The sequence below is a fragment of the Lepidochelys kempii genome, chromosome 2 (genome assembly GCF_965140285.1).
Source record: "Lepidochelys kempii isolate rLepKem1 chromosome 2, rLepKem1.hap1, whole genome shotgun sequence".
Lineage (NCBI taxonomy): Eukaryota > Metazoa > Chordata > Testudines > Cheloniidae > Lepidochelys > Lepidochelys kempii.
This window is the reverse complement of record NC_136381.1, coordinates 47,724,576-47,739,311: the sequence shown is the minus strand read 5'-3', so window position 1 is coordinate 47,739,311 and position 14,736 is coordinate 47,724,576. Positions and strand designations below refer to the sequence as shown.

General features: G+C 38.9%; 1 protein-coding gene across 6 annotated transcripts in view; it reads right to left on the bottom strand.

Moving 5' to 3' along the window:
- The window catches only part of MMP16 (matrix metallopeptidase 16), a 251,058-nt gene that overhangs the window by 101,834 nt on the left and 134,488 nt on the right, over positions 1 to 14,736 (bottom strand). For all 6 annotated transcript variants that reach the window (XM_073330638.2, XM_073330639.2, XM_073330641.2 and 3 more), the window contains one exon: positions 1,489 to 1,793. In XM_073330638.2, the coding sequence (XP_073186739.1) occupies positions 1,489 to 1,793 (305 nt within the window). The remainder of the gene's footprint in view (positions 1 to 1,488; positions 1,794 to 14,736) is intronic.

The following is a 14,736-nucleotide window of genomic DNA, read 5'->3' as shown; positions in this document are numbered from 1 at the left end:
TGGTGGTGGAGCTTGGGGACCCCGGCTGCAGTCCCATGTGGTGGGGCTTTGGCTTTCTGCCCTGGGCCCTAGCAAGTCTGATGCCAGCCATGCTTGGCGGACCCCCTGAAATCTGCTCATGGCCCCCCATGAGAACCACTGGTATATAAAATATTTTAATTGAGGTTTGCAACAGCTTTACTATTAACTCTACCTAACTGAACTGTGTCTGTTCGTGCTGAACTGAGCAGAGATTTTAAATTATAAAGGGGGTAAAATACAGCAATACAATCCCACAGATTTTTCTGCATTGTCAAGAATTTATGTTTTCATTCAACATATAAATGAAGTTTCTGGTAGACATTCTGTTAGTTAAGGACTTCACAGTCTAGATCAATGTATTGCTGTCTCATTGAGCCTCCTACACTGAAAGAACTGTGCCATTAGAAGCATTACCATACCCTATATCCATAGTAATGAAATATTAACTTAAAGCCTTGTTGCTAGCACCTATGTGAAAATGGTGTTTAACAATAAACTGAGGCTCTGACTTGGAAAATCCCTAAGGAAAAAAAATTAAAGCCAGAAATTCCCCTCAAACTGAGCAGCATTATATTTGTGTTCTTAATTGCTTCTTTTATTTTTTTCTTGTGGGTTAATGGATTTATCACTTCAGTTGAGCAGATATTTAATTGTTTCTGCAGACAAAATAAAGATTTCTAAAGATAGTTTGTCCAACCCCTCCCTCGTGAGTGATAGAGGTCCTACTGAAGACAACCAAATTCATTATCTTAATAACCTGTGGCCAACTTTAACGCAGGCCTCTTACAAGAAGCCGGTATACTCATCCAATTAACTAAATCTTATAATAAACTAACAAAGCTTAATTTGATGAGTCATCCCAACTAAGGAAGCATTAAATGGTTCTCAGCTGCTTATGAGGTATTCAAGCACTTCCAGTTTGAATTTCAAGAACGGATGTGTAGACACTGGGGATAAATGAACTATTTTCCTGAAATGGCAAATCAAGGGTTGATTTTGCACCAAGCCATGGCATCATCATGGCAAAAAATAGCAGACCAGGTTGTAGGTTCTAATTAGCTATTGGTCCCTGTTGTTAACTGATATTTTTCTGTCATAATATCCCTGCTATTAAATGTTCATTTTTTCCTCAACCTAATTAAAGATAAGTATGGTAAACAAAATGCACATGAAGGGCACATTACATAAATAATTCAATGGTTGGATGAATTCAGTAGCTCCTAAAAGGAATTTCATCTATCTCCAAAGAGGAACAATAATTATGTAACTTACATTTACAAAAAATCATTTCATGTCGAAGATCCCTAACAGACCACATATTAATTGACATATTTCTACACTAATGTGGAATTAGTGAAACACTGACAGGTACTTCGGTGCCCCAGGATAGTATGGAAATTGTTTTTTTATTGCAGAAATGCACACCACACTTGAATTCACTATTTTTAAACTAAAATCTGCTCTTACCATCATGATTAGGATTTCCCAAAGTCCATGGCTCGTCTGAGTCAAAATGAGTGTCTCCCCCAATTCCTGGCCCAGGGAAGTAAGCATGGGCCAAAAATCCTCCCTCCCCGTCAAAGGGAGAACTGTCTCCATGAAAACCGGATGCAAAAATTATTGTAATATCCACGTCCCTCTTGCCATTTTCTAATTCAATGTAAGGAACTTCTTCAAATGTCAGAGGAGTTACATTCTGCCACACATCAAAGGCACGGCGAATGGCTTTGCGGGTTTCGGCATCACCTACTTTTGGAGTGACGTTCTTTATGCTGAAACAAACAAACAAACAAATTAATCTGATATAGTGCTCAGTGACACAATTCACGTTCATTTTACTCTGATTACTGCAGACACGGACATATACAGTGCTGGTAAGGCATTATATCCTCAGAGAAAAATAGCTTTAAATAAATAGGTGAGAAATTACTACATTGATCTGTGCAGTGTTTTATGCTAGATCTCATTATGGGTTAGTCATTCGATTCTCAGCAGTACACAATTCTTATTCTAATATCATTAAAAATATTTTATGAAGAAAAAAAATGCTTAACAGTGCGGTAACTGGATTAATCAACCACTGGCCATTTATCTCTTGGAACACAATTAGAATCAAGCTCAGCCAAAGGACTGCATGTCATTCTGATCAAAAACTGCAAATGTTCCCAGTTTAAATGAGGTTTTAATTTCTTAGTGGTTACAATTAACAACAGAATAATACCATGCTGTGCCCACCAACCAGAACTTAAAAGGCCCTAAAAACAATTCTTGCTACATTCAGAACGACACAACTAATTCGTAATTAGAAACATTTTTTTCCATTTCATTACAGGTTAAGATGTCCTTTTGCTGTCTTATTAAGCACACAGTGACCTTCTGTTAAATTAAACAGTCCACAGGAAGAATAATTTGACAGAAAAGTTTGAACTACTTCAGGAATCCGTACTGTTCTAAACTATTTCATCAAAAGCAAGTACTCCATCTTAATTTCCATAAGAAATGTGCAGAAGACGCAAACAATGTTGATTAAAATGAGTGATGGTGGAAAGTATGCTACAATCAGGGGTGAAAGCAGACCAGTATGGGCCGGTATGGCGTACCGGTAAGAAGCCAGTACCACCCCGGAGGCAGACCATGTTAAAGAGCTGCCGCAGCAGAACTTTAATGTCATTTGCCTCCCCTCCTGGGCCGACAGGAGGGGAGGCAAAAGGGGCAGCTTCTCCAGGGTCGGCAATTTAAAAGGGCCTGGGGGTCCCAGCCACGCCGCCACTACCGCAGCAGTGGCTGGAGACCCGGACCCTTTTAAATCGCTGCCGGAGGCCCAGGTGATGGGGGTCAGGCAGCGTGGAGGGGTCAGTGGGGGAGGTTGACCCCCCCAGCCCTGCCCCTTCTGCCTGGGGCCCTGCCCCTTCTGCCCGAGGCCCCGCCCCTTCTGCCTGAGGCCCCATACCAGTAAGAATTTAATGTTCCTTTCACCCCTTGCTACAATGGAATCTTTACCAAAAATACGTATTTAAAATAAATAAACACACACACACACAGAGTCCCAAACTAATCAATTTGGAATCAATCCAGTTCCGCACTGCTATTCAGAACACATTTTTACCTGATATATACCAGCCATTCAAGCCTTACTTTGCACCCTTTTTTGTGTCTGTATTGGAACTATTGCATCTGGATGAATACTGTTGATTTGACATGTGGTTTATTAAATGCGCAGCAAAGATTTTAAAAGAAATATCATTTCAGAGTACATTAAGTTGAGTTATATAAGTTCTCAGTGTGAAGTGTTGATGGAGAAGAAAAATATTTTATCAATAAAACTGGAAAGATCTGTCTTTGGTGTTATGAAATGTGCTTGATTTTATGATGTGGTATGTTTAAGCAAGTGTATATAGATCTTTCAAGTTTCTGTTTTCTAAACTTATATGTTCATAGAGTTTACGGGATCAGTAGATCATCTAGTCTGACCTTGTGCATATCACAGCCCATTATATTTCACCCACTTACAAATGTATTGTACCCAGTAACTTGTCTTTGGCTGACTACAGCATATCTTCCAGAAAGCCATGCAGGCTTCATTTGAAAACATCAAGAAATGGAGAAACCACCATTTTTCAGTTTGAGTAACAGATATGGCAGTTTCTTGCAATATCCTGGACAAAACTTATTGATTTCAGTTTAAGTGTCGTAAGAGATCATTGTAAGAACATAAGAATGGACATACTGGGTCAGACCAATGGTCCATCTAGCCCAGTATCCTGTTTTCTGACAATGGCCAGTGCCAAATGTTTCAAAGGGAGTGAACAGAACAAGGCAGTTATCAAGTGATCCATCCCCTGTCGTCCAGTCCCAGATTCTAGCAGTTAGAGATTTAGGGACACACAGAGCAGAGGGTTGCATCCCTGACCATCTTGGCTAATAGACATTGATGGACATATCCTCCATGGACTTATTTCATCCCCTGGCAATGAGTTCCACAAGTTGATTGTGCACTGTGTGAAAAATTACCCCATTATTTTTGTTTTAAAACTGCTACCTATTAATTTCATTGGGTGATCCTTGGTTTGTGTGTTATGTGAAGGGGTAAATAACAGTTCCTTATTCACCTTCTCCTCCTCATTCATGATTTTATAGACCTCTATCATATTCCCTTTCAGTTGTCTCTTTTCCAAACTGAACAGTACCAATCTTTTTAACCTCTCATCATATGGAAGCAGCTCCATACTGTTAATAATTTTTGTTGCCTTTAAAAATTTTTGTTGCCCTTCTCTTTTTCCAATTCTAATATATATATATATTTGTGAGATGGGGTGATCAGAACTGCATGCAGTATTAAATATGTGGGCATACCATGGATTTACATATTGGCATTATGATATTTTCTGTCTTATTATCTATCCTTTTCCAAATTACTCCTAATATTCTGTTAGCTTTTTGACTAAGGCTGCCCACTGAGCAGATGTTTTCAGAGAACTTTCCACCATGATTCCAAGATCTCCTTCTTGAATGGTAAAAGCTAATTTAGATCCCGTCTTTTTGTATGTATATTTAGGATTATACTTTCCAATGTGCATTACTTTGCATTTATCATCAATGAATTTCTTCTGCCATTCTGTTGCCCAGTAACCTAATTTGCTGAGATCCCTTTGTAATTCTTCACAGTCAGCTTTGGACTTAACTATTTTGAGTTATTTTGTATCATCTGCAAACTTCACCACCTCACTGTTTACCTTCTTTTCCAGATCATTTATGAATATGCTGGACAACAGCCAGTTACTGATCCATGAGATCCTTTTTATTCCATGACTGATTATTTTGCATAGGAGTCTTTGATGTGGGGCCTTATCAAAGGCTTTCTGAAAGTCCAAGTACACTATATCAACTGGATGACCCTTGCCCAGATTCATAGATTCATAGATACTAAGGTCAGAAGGGACCATTATGATCATCTAGTCTGACCTCCTGCACAATGCAGGCCTTAGAACCTCACCCACCCACTCCTGCAAAAAACCTCACTTATGTCTGAGCTATTGAAGTCCTCAAATTGTGGTTTAAAGACTTCAAGGAGCAGAGAATCCTCCAGCAAGTGACCCGTGCCCCATGCTACAGAGGAAGGCGAAAAACCTCCTTCCAATCTGCCCTGGAGGAAAATTCCTTCCTGACCCCAAATATGGCGATCAGCTAAACCCTGAGCATATGAGCAAGATTCACCAGCCAGATACTACAGAAAATTCTTTCCTGGGTAACTCAGATCCCACCCCATCTAACATCCCATCACAGCCCTTTAGGCCTATTGACCATGAATATTTAAAGATCAATTAATTACCAAAATCATGTTATCCCATCATACCATCTCCTCCATAAATTTATTGAGTTTAATCTTAAAGCCAGATAGATCTTTTGCCCCACTGCTTCCCTTGGAAGGCTATTCCAAAACTTCACTCCTCTGATGGTTAGAAACCTTCATCTAATTTCAAGTCTAAACTTCCTGGTGGCCAGTTTATAGCCATTTGTTCTTGTGTCCACATAGGTACTGAGCTTAAATAATTCCTCTCCCTCTCCAGTATTTATCCCTCTGATATATTTATAGAGAGCAATCATATCTCCCCTCAACCTTCTTTTATGCTTGTTGATCCCCTCAAACAATTCTAAGTGATTGGTGAGGCATAATTTCCCTTTACAAAACCTCTGACTCTTCCATAACAAATTGTGTTCAACTATAGCTTGTCTACACTTGAAATGCTACAGCGGCACTGCTGTAGCATTTGATTGTAGACATTACCTATGCTGATGGAAGGGGTTCCCTCTTCACTGTAGGTAGTCCAAGTCCCTGAGAGGTGGTAGCTAGGTCAATGAAAGAATTCTTCTGTCGGCCTAGTGCTGTCTACAGTGGGGGTTATGTTGGCTTAACTATGTCACTCAGGGATGTGGATTTTTCATACCCCTGAGCTTTGCAGCTGGGTCAACCTAACTTTTTAGTGTACACTAGGCCTAAGTGTCTGATGATTCTGTTCTTTACTATAGTTTCACCCAAACTGCCTGGTACTGAAGTTAATTTTACCGGCCTGTAGTTGCCAGGGTTGCCTGGCAAATGTTTATGTATTCTCGTGGAGTAGTATGCAACCTCAAAGGTGACTACTGTAAATTTAGGAAGTGTTATGAGTGTCAAAGGACTATTTGAAACAACGTACCCCTGCCAGTTATGCAAGTCCTCAGCCTTTGCACCTTCCATTATGGTCTCTCCAATGTCATATACAGAGGTAAAATCACCTGAATACTCCTACTCACCTGTTTATACATGGATAGATCACCTTAGCCTTTTTTGTCAGAGCACTGCACCGAGAGCTCACCTTCAGTTGTTTGCTCTGACCCTAAATCCTTTTTAGAGTCACTGCTTTGCAGGGTACAGTCCTCCATTCTGTAGTTATAGTGTACATTCCTGGTTCCTTGATGTGTGAGAACACATTTTGTTTGAATGGGGCCAGCTTACCAAGTGATACAGATGTCTTTGTAGGACTGCCCTGTCCTCATTATTTACCACTCCACCAATCTTTGTGTCATCCACAAATTTTATCAGCAGTGATTTTATGTTTACTTCCGGAACACTGATCAAAATGATGACTAGCACTGGGCCCAGTACTAACCCCTCTGAAACCCCAAAAGAAACACCCCCATTCAATAGTGATTCCCTATTGACAACTACTTTTTAGATCTGTCAGTTAGTAAGTTCTTAATCCATTTAAAGTGTGTTCTATTGATATCATGTACTCCTAATTTTTAATCAGAATGTTATGTGGTAATAAATCAAACATTTTACAAAAGTCTAAATATGTTACAGTTACGCACTTATCTTTATCAACCAAATTTGTAATCACCTCAAGGAATGAAATCTGATTTGTTTGACAAGATATATTTTTCATAAAACCATCTTGATTGCATTTATTAATCATATTAACTATTTCTTGTAGCAACTAACAAAGACCTTGATGATAAAATGCGCTCTGTCTGAGTGGATCCCTAGGCCTTTGCAGAGCTGATTGCAAGATCAAGGCTGTATTAAGATTTTTTGTACTGAACACCATTGTACTACATGTTATTGTTAAAGTATATGGGAAGAGAATCCCTTGAATAGGAAGTGGTATTTAAAATCTCCTAGCAATTTGTTCTTTTGGTAAGTTTTAGAGAGCAAATTTAAACTTCGGGGGGGGAGGAGGGGGTTGTATGGCAGGTGAGGTAAAAATGAGTGAGGATGAATTATATGGTGGTGGGGAATTGACTGGATCCCTCAACTACTAATTTCCAGAGTTGTTAATATTTGGATTTTTTTGAAGTACAGGTTGTTTTTCTTTGTAAGAGTATGCAGCATTTTTCAGAACTCCACTGAAATGCACTTTTGCATGTTGTGAAAAAGGTTTGCTTTTTACACTTTAAAGATTATTGATCAAAAGAACTTAATAGCAAATTAATTTGTCCTGAGGTGTTTGGGTCTGAAACAAAGACTATTAAAATCAATTGGGGAGGTGAAGTGGAGGGGGCTTTCCACTGACCTCAGGGGGGTTTTGATCAAGCCATTAATGAGTGTATCAATTTGCTGAAAAATCATTAAGGATTTAAAAAAACAACAACAGATTTTAGTCCTGCTTTAACTGCAAATCTTAACACAACCTTAACAATGGAGCTTCTAGCAGCACTTCCAACATTTTTTTTTAACTGTCCAAGGCTTTCGGTTTTAAGAAGCAACTTCTATTCATATGCTATATTATAACTACATTTTCTAGCATACTTTGAGGAAGTATAGTGTTAGCAGAATAGTGAACCAACATTGATCTGGTGATAGATCATACAATACTAATGTTAAACTTCAGAATGCTGCCAAGTCAGATTTTCACTCCATTCACACTGTTGTCTGTGGAATTTCCCTAGACATACAGGTTGCTGCAAACCTTAGGCACAATGGTGTAAGTTAAGTGTAGAATGAAAAGTTTAAAGTTGAAATGCCCAGCCTAAGTGAATTTGAGTGAGACCTTTAATGTTATCTTAATACAGATTTTTGTGCACTACATTACACGTTTTAATTTCATAGTGATTACTCTACAAAGGACTGGCACTGATTACTCAACAACAAATTGTGCAAGTCACTGTAGTATTATGCCACTTTCACAAAGATTAAATAGCCTCAGGCACCCTTTTCATCGGGCTTTAGCTATCAAGTTACTTCTGATAGTTCTCCAAATCTTGCCTTTCAAATTCAAGAAAAGTCCATTATTTATGGCTCTTCCACAACATACACTTCACACACTAGAACAAAAGACATTCTTGGTTTCCAAAACAGCCTTGCAGAAGGGTGAATTACATTTAAACACATAGCATATGAAGAAAATAATATAAACTATTTGTTTATAACAGAATGTCTTTTGAAGTTTTCTTTAATAGCTACTGTGTTTTGGAAAACTCCTATAATAATTGTGTATTTTAAAATGTATGTAACACTAGTAAATGTGTCCATGACTGATTAAAAAGGGGCAGATTTTCATCTCATTGACACTGGTGTAGATCCAGAGTAGTTATATCAAGAATCTTGCTTAAAATATGCAACAGAAGGGGACATGGAAAAAAATGTGTCTGCATTATAGGTATTATGGTGGCAAATAAACTAACTGGGAAAACAGTTGTCCTATTGGAAGCAACAAGTTCATTATAGCAGTAGTACACCGCATTAGCACAATGGTGCCCCCAACCCTTGCAGTCTAGGTGTTACTGCAATACAAACAATGATAATCTCTTAAAAGACTTCATTTTGAACATGTCACTGAAATAGCAAATTAAGAAGTGAAAAGGCCTAAGGACTGCCCCATAATACCTGAGCTATAAGTATATATCTCATAAAACCACTGCTCACCTTCCCTTGCTAGAAGAGAGGGACTGTTGACAACTACACACATAGAGGTACAAGAAAGCTTATTCACAATGTACCAAACTTACAGATGCAGGAGCAAACAGTAGGTTAGGAATATACCAGTGGGGGAGCAGTTATACTGTATGTCACCATAGTATACTGAGGGTTTTCTTAAAGTAGGGTTTTCCAAACATTCAGACCTGGCAATCTCCTTCCAGAATAAGAAGTGTTCTGGGGAGAGAGTTATGAAAATTCTAATTCTAACCTTGAGCTGGTGACATTTTGTAACTGTAACTAAATCAGAAATAACTATGAAGATTTGAAACAGGAACTTTAATCACATAGAAGGGACACAATTATAAGCACAGTCAAAATTCCATGTGATGGATGAGGCTTTCTTGTTGATGAAAGAGGTTCCACAGGAGGAAAAAATGAGGAAATACACAGTTCCCATAATTTTTGATCAACAGGTAAATTGCTAAATAGTCACCTTTTGTCAGTTTTGAAAGAAGTTGTTCTCAAGACATCCATGGCCATATAGCTAATAGTATATCCCATCATGGAACGGGGCACCCAAATACCCCAAGAGAACCTGCTTCAATACAGGGGGGGAAAAACCTCCAAACACCCACCCATAGTTGTCACCTATCACTCAGCACTGGAACCCAAAGGGTTATCATTAAAGAATTATAACCCATACTCAATGGGGACCACCTGCTGAAAGAAATCTTTCCCAAACCCCCTCTTCTGGCCTTCAATCGACTCCCAGGCTCACCAAGATCATACTCAGAAGCAAGCTCTCCACAGACCAGGCCACATGAACTCAAAAGTGGCATCAGACCCTGCCATAACAACAGATGCAAAACCCACAGACATATCTCCACTGGTATGATGATCAGCACTACCCACAACACACCTTTCAAGAGCCATAGGTCCTACAGATGCCTATCAGAACATGTGGTGTACCTCACCCAGTCAGTAAATGCCCCAATAACAACTATGTGGTGAAACAAGACAATCACTATGCTCTTAAATGAACTCACACAGAAAAATAATAAAAGGCACCCATGGGCCAACACTTATCACAAAACCATCATTCAATATCTGACCTCTCAGGCCTCATCCTGAAAAGTAACCTGCACAACACCTTCAAAAGATGAGCATGGGGGCTTAAATTCATAGCTTTGCTAGACACTAAAAATCATAGTTTTAATAAAGACACAGGATTTATGGCATATTACAACAATCTGTAAACCACTAACCCCTCCTTTTTTGTCCTATAACTGGAGAGGCGTTAATCGGTCATTTCATCTTGAATAGTCTCTCACAATATGCGCTATTTATGCTAAACAATCTGTTCCATTTTGTACTTAGTTGCGATACTCTGAGTACCTTTCCCAGATGTGAAAATGAGTTCTGTGTAGCTCAAAAACTTGTCACTTTCACCAGCAAAAGTTGGTCCAATAAAAGATATTACCTCATCCACCTTGTCTCTGATATATATATAATAGGGAAGAACTCAGTGTTTTCTTCTTGTTGTTCTTTTTTGACACAAACACTATTTTCAATTTGTTACTTGCTTCAGGCACTAGAACTTCTGAATCCATGTCTTTTGCCCATGAAAGAATACAGTTTTCTTCAGTGGAATGGACTTTTCATTGCTATATGATTTCTACAGATATCAAATACTATGTCTAAAGGGCTTTCATGTTGACATTGCTAGTCTGAGTAATTGAATCTTGTTGATTTTAGAAAGGTCTCAGGTTTTCTTCTCCCCCCCCTGCCACCACCCCAAGAAAAAAAGAAAGAAAGACCAAACGTCTTCATCCTTCAGTAACAGAAGTTTTCTAAATGTCGCAGCAAATTTGGGGGCATCATACGCTCAGTAACTAGCTCTTCAGGACATATCTCACCTGATGATTTGAAATCAGTCAGCATAAAGCCAGATGTCATATATTTGCCATCATACTTTGCCATTTTCTTTTTCTTCCTTCACTATCATTAAAATAGTTTCCCGCTGTCCGTATGCCAATTGCCACTGAGTTTTTTTATTAAATGATCATCCATCTTTCTGAACCAACCCAATCCCAGAAGGGAGTCCCAACAAAGCCTGAAGGATGCCCGTAATGTGTGCGTGTGAAGCTATCACAGCTCAATGACGTGTTTTATCATGATCTGTGGGCATGGATACTTGTAGTGCCTGTTGTACGTAATAAACAGACGTTTTTAATGGGGTTTGTACTGCTTTATCTAGGTTAAATTCAGTATACCGATTTAATATTTTATTAGCAGGGGCTCTAGTGGCTTGCTGTACTGATCTCACTGGATCACTAGCTAGAGTTCTCAGGGCTATGACAAACCCCAGTTACTCAGGGATGAGGTGGTGTATCCATTTTTAAAAATAATTTTAACTCTACAGATTTTTCCCATAAATATTTATATTTTTATTTGATTTTCCATGACTCCGCCCACAGCATCCCCAAACACAGATCTCCTCTGAGATCTGCAAACCATGGGCTGGGACACTCTGTTCTAAAGACATGAAAAGCACAGGATAACAGTGTGGGACACTTGTCTGAATGGGTAAAAAACTCCACTCCTCAATCTATCATAAGCGTCAACCAATTCTAGATTCATACTTGATATGAAAAGGTTAACTTACAATGAAATTTAAACAAGGGCTAATCTGGGTAACTTGTTAAAACCTTATCTTCTCATTGGTTCTGTCGTCAATCAAAGCTAAACTGAGATGAATACCTTTTTTTGCTTCTCCTGTCTGACTGCTTGTCTTATTGAAACGAATGGATTGCCTCTGGTCAAATACAGATTTCATTTTATGCCACTCTTTCCCCAGAGACACTCTCCATCAAGTTACTTCATTAATCTGTCACTGGTTTGGGTTAAGTTTTAGCTTAAGCGTCTTTCTAGTGTCATTTTGATAACTTTTTGTAGCCTAAAAACCTTTTTTCAAGTGAAGTGTGATCTTGATTCACACAGTTACAGAATCAACTGATTAAACCTAGATCAGAGATACTGTTTGTGGTTTTCTTATTTCACAACCAACAGTACTGTCATATTGGATAAGGACTATAATTCTTTTGCCTTTTCTTCTCCAAGGATGATAACTCATTAAAAATGAGAAAGAAAGGAACAATTAAAGGGTAGGTTTCCAGGATCCAAACCCAAGAGTAACAAAACACATTACAGACAAATACTTTTATTGAGCAGATGTTTTATGAACCCTGAAATCCATAACTTACTGGCTTGTTTAAAATGTGTAAAACTTACGAATAACACTTTTAAATTGAATCTATGTTCCAATATTTTATTATTTCAGGATTGCTGAGATAGGTAATTATTAAAGAAGTGAGAACTAGTGTTTCACTATGGCGGTAAATTTTAGATGAAATCAGCTGACTTAAAAAGAAGACGTGGTAAAGAGGAAACATTTTTCTTTATTAATTAGCTATGCTCTTCCACAATATAATCAGCTTAATTGACTGTTATGCATGGATCCTCTTGGATGTACAGATATCAGGCCTTTTTCCATAGCTCACAGTTTACTGTCGGCATGGTGTAACTGAATCACCTTTCTGGGCATACAGGGTATATTTTACCCCCTTATTAACAGGTTAGAAGTGCTGAGGTATAAAACAATGGATCCTCTATTGCTAACACCGCTGTAATACAGAAAGGGCAAACATCACCTTTTAGTAAATCTCATTTTAGGTAACCAATATGCTGTAAGGTAAGGGAAGTTATGCTTAATCAGCACATTGGAATTGATAACTATTCTATGATATTCAGATTCTTATATTATGCCCAGCACTGTGGTATCTTAGGCCTAGTAGACCCTAGAAACTTTTGCTAGTATAGTATACTCCCAATTATCCGAACCCCATGGGGGACATGGATTTTATTCGGATGAGTTTGGATAATCAAGATGGCGGTAGCCATTCAACAGCAGGATGGCTTCTCACACAGCCGGGGGTATGTCCTCTTCCTTCTCACAGTCCTGGCTGGGATCTCTACTCTGCCTTGCACACTCACTCCCATGATAGCCAGGGTGCAGGAGGCCCCTTGCATTGTCAGAGGGCCAGTGACACCCAATCCCTGCAGACTCAAAGTGCAGAGCAAAGAGCCCCGGCCAGGACTCTGCCCCACCAGGACCGCAGCCAGGTGCAGGGATCACTGAGGAGTCGCCGGCCCTTCAGGGAGCCCTCTGCAGCTCCTCTGTTATGGACCTGCTCACTCACTTCTGGACAGTGGGGTGGTGGAGGGCTCCCATGAGCGCTACTGCATGCCAGTGACACCAGATATAACAGAGAAGTATCTGTCGTGTGGTGGGCTGTCCATTCCTCCACTCAGAGGGAAATGCTGTGTGTGTGTGTGTGTTTGTTTAATTATATATCTAAAAAAAAATTGTGTATTATATGTTGCTTAGCAGGAAAGGAGGGTGGGAGAAGTGAATATCACATTTGAACTGGGAAATGGTGAGGTTTGTTCTCATTCTAAGCAATATGATGAAAACAGAGGAAAATGTTACAGCGTAGCATTGCCATAGTGATATTATGTAATATAATGCAACTTCATTTTGTATAGACTTTTTCATATTCACTATGTCCCAAAATGCACTAAAAAGTCAAATAATGCAATTGCAAAGTTAAAAACAAATGAAATCAGAGGGAGAAATAAATTATGAGTCCACGGAAAGAAGAGAAAACCTGTTTTCTGACAAGAGCGGAAGTGGACATTCTAGAAGACACAAATACAGAGGAAGTTGCTCGAGAAAGTTGGAATTGTGCCAACAGTGGTGAGATTTTTGTAAAGAGAAGAAGTCCTCAGTAGATAAGCAGATGAAGAGTGCAGAGAATGTAATGCATGACTCATGAGGTAGTCTGCAAGAAGTTCACAGAGGGTTTTTTACAAAGAATAAGGGCAATTTTGTACTGGATACTCAAATGAGGAGTAATTGAAATTACCTGAGGATGAGGCTCATGTGTTTACCTTTGTAGATGTGAGAAGGTAGGCAACAGCATTCTACAGATGCTGGAATATGTTGAATTGGGACTTGGGGAGGCCACAGAGATGGAAGTTGGAATAGTCAAGGAGATGAAAACATGGATGATGACTTCAGCTATATCCAAGTAAAGGCAGTGGCAACATGCACACTTCTTTGTTGTTATGGCAGTTTAGATAGGAAGATTTGAGACAGGAGCTGCGAGAGGAAAAATGAATTTTAAAGTAAGAATGATACAAGCATTACAGATAGTTAAGACAAAAGGGAGGTCTGCATTTTGGAAAAAGTTGTGTTTGGCCATAATTGTCTTGCCCGATAAAAAGGTTCTTTTTCCTTTTGAGATTTTGAGGTGAATTAAAATTAAATAAAGCCATAGATTTGTTTGGTTAAGCCAGGAACAAGAGTGAACCTGGAAAAGTTATAAAAGAAACTGAACGATATACACAACTGTGAATCATCAGTGTAAAAAGAGTAGGTAAAGAAAGAGGAGATAGGTATCAGATAATTTAATGGAAAAAGTACACAGGAAGAGAACTCAAACTTAAAACTCCATGTAGGAGAGATCTTGGAAAACAAGAATTGTTTCTCTATAGACAGAGGGAGAATGGCTTGATAAACAGGAGACACATGACAAAAGGGCCCTGGAGATATAGGCATAGCTCTGCTGGAGGTCCTGGAAGTTGGAGTAAGCCACAGAACTCAAGTAAATTACGTAGTTATTGTAATTAAAGGAATAAGGAATAAAGGAGTAAGTATATTTCAATCATTAGAAGAGAAAGGAAATCACTAAAGGGCA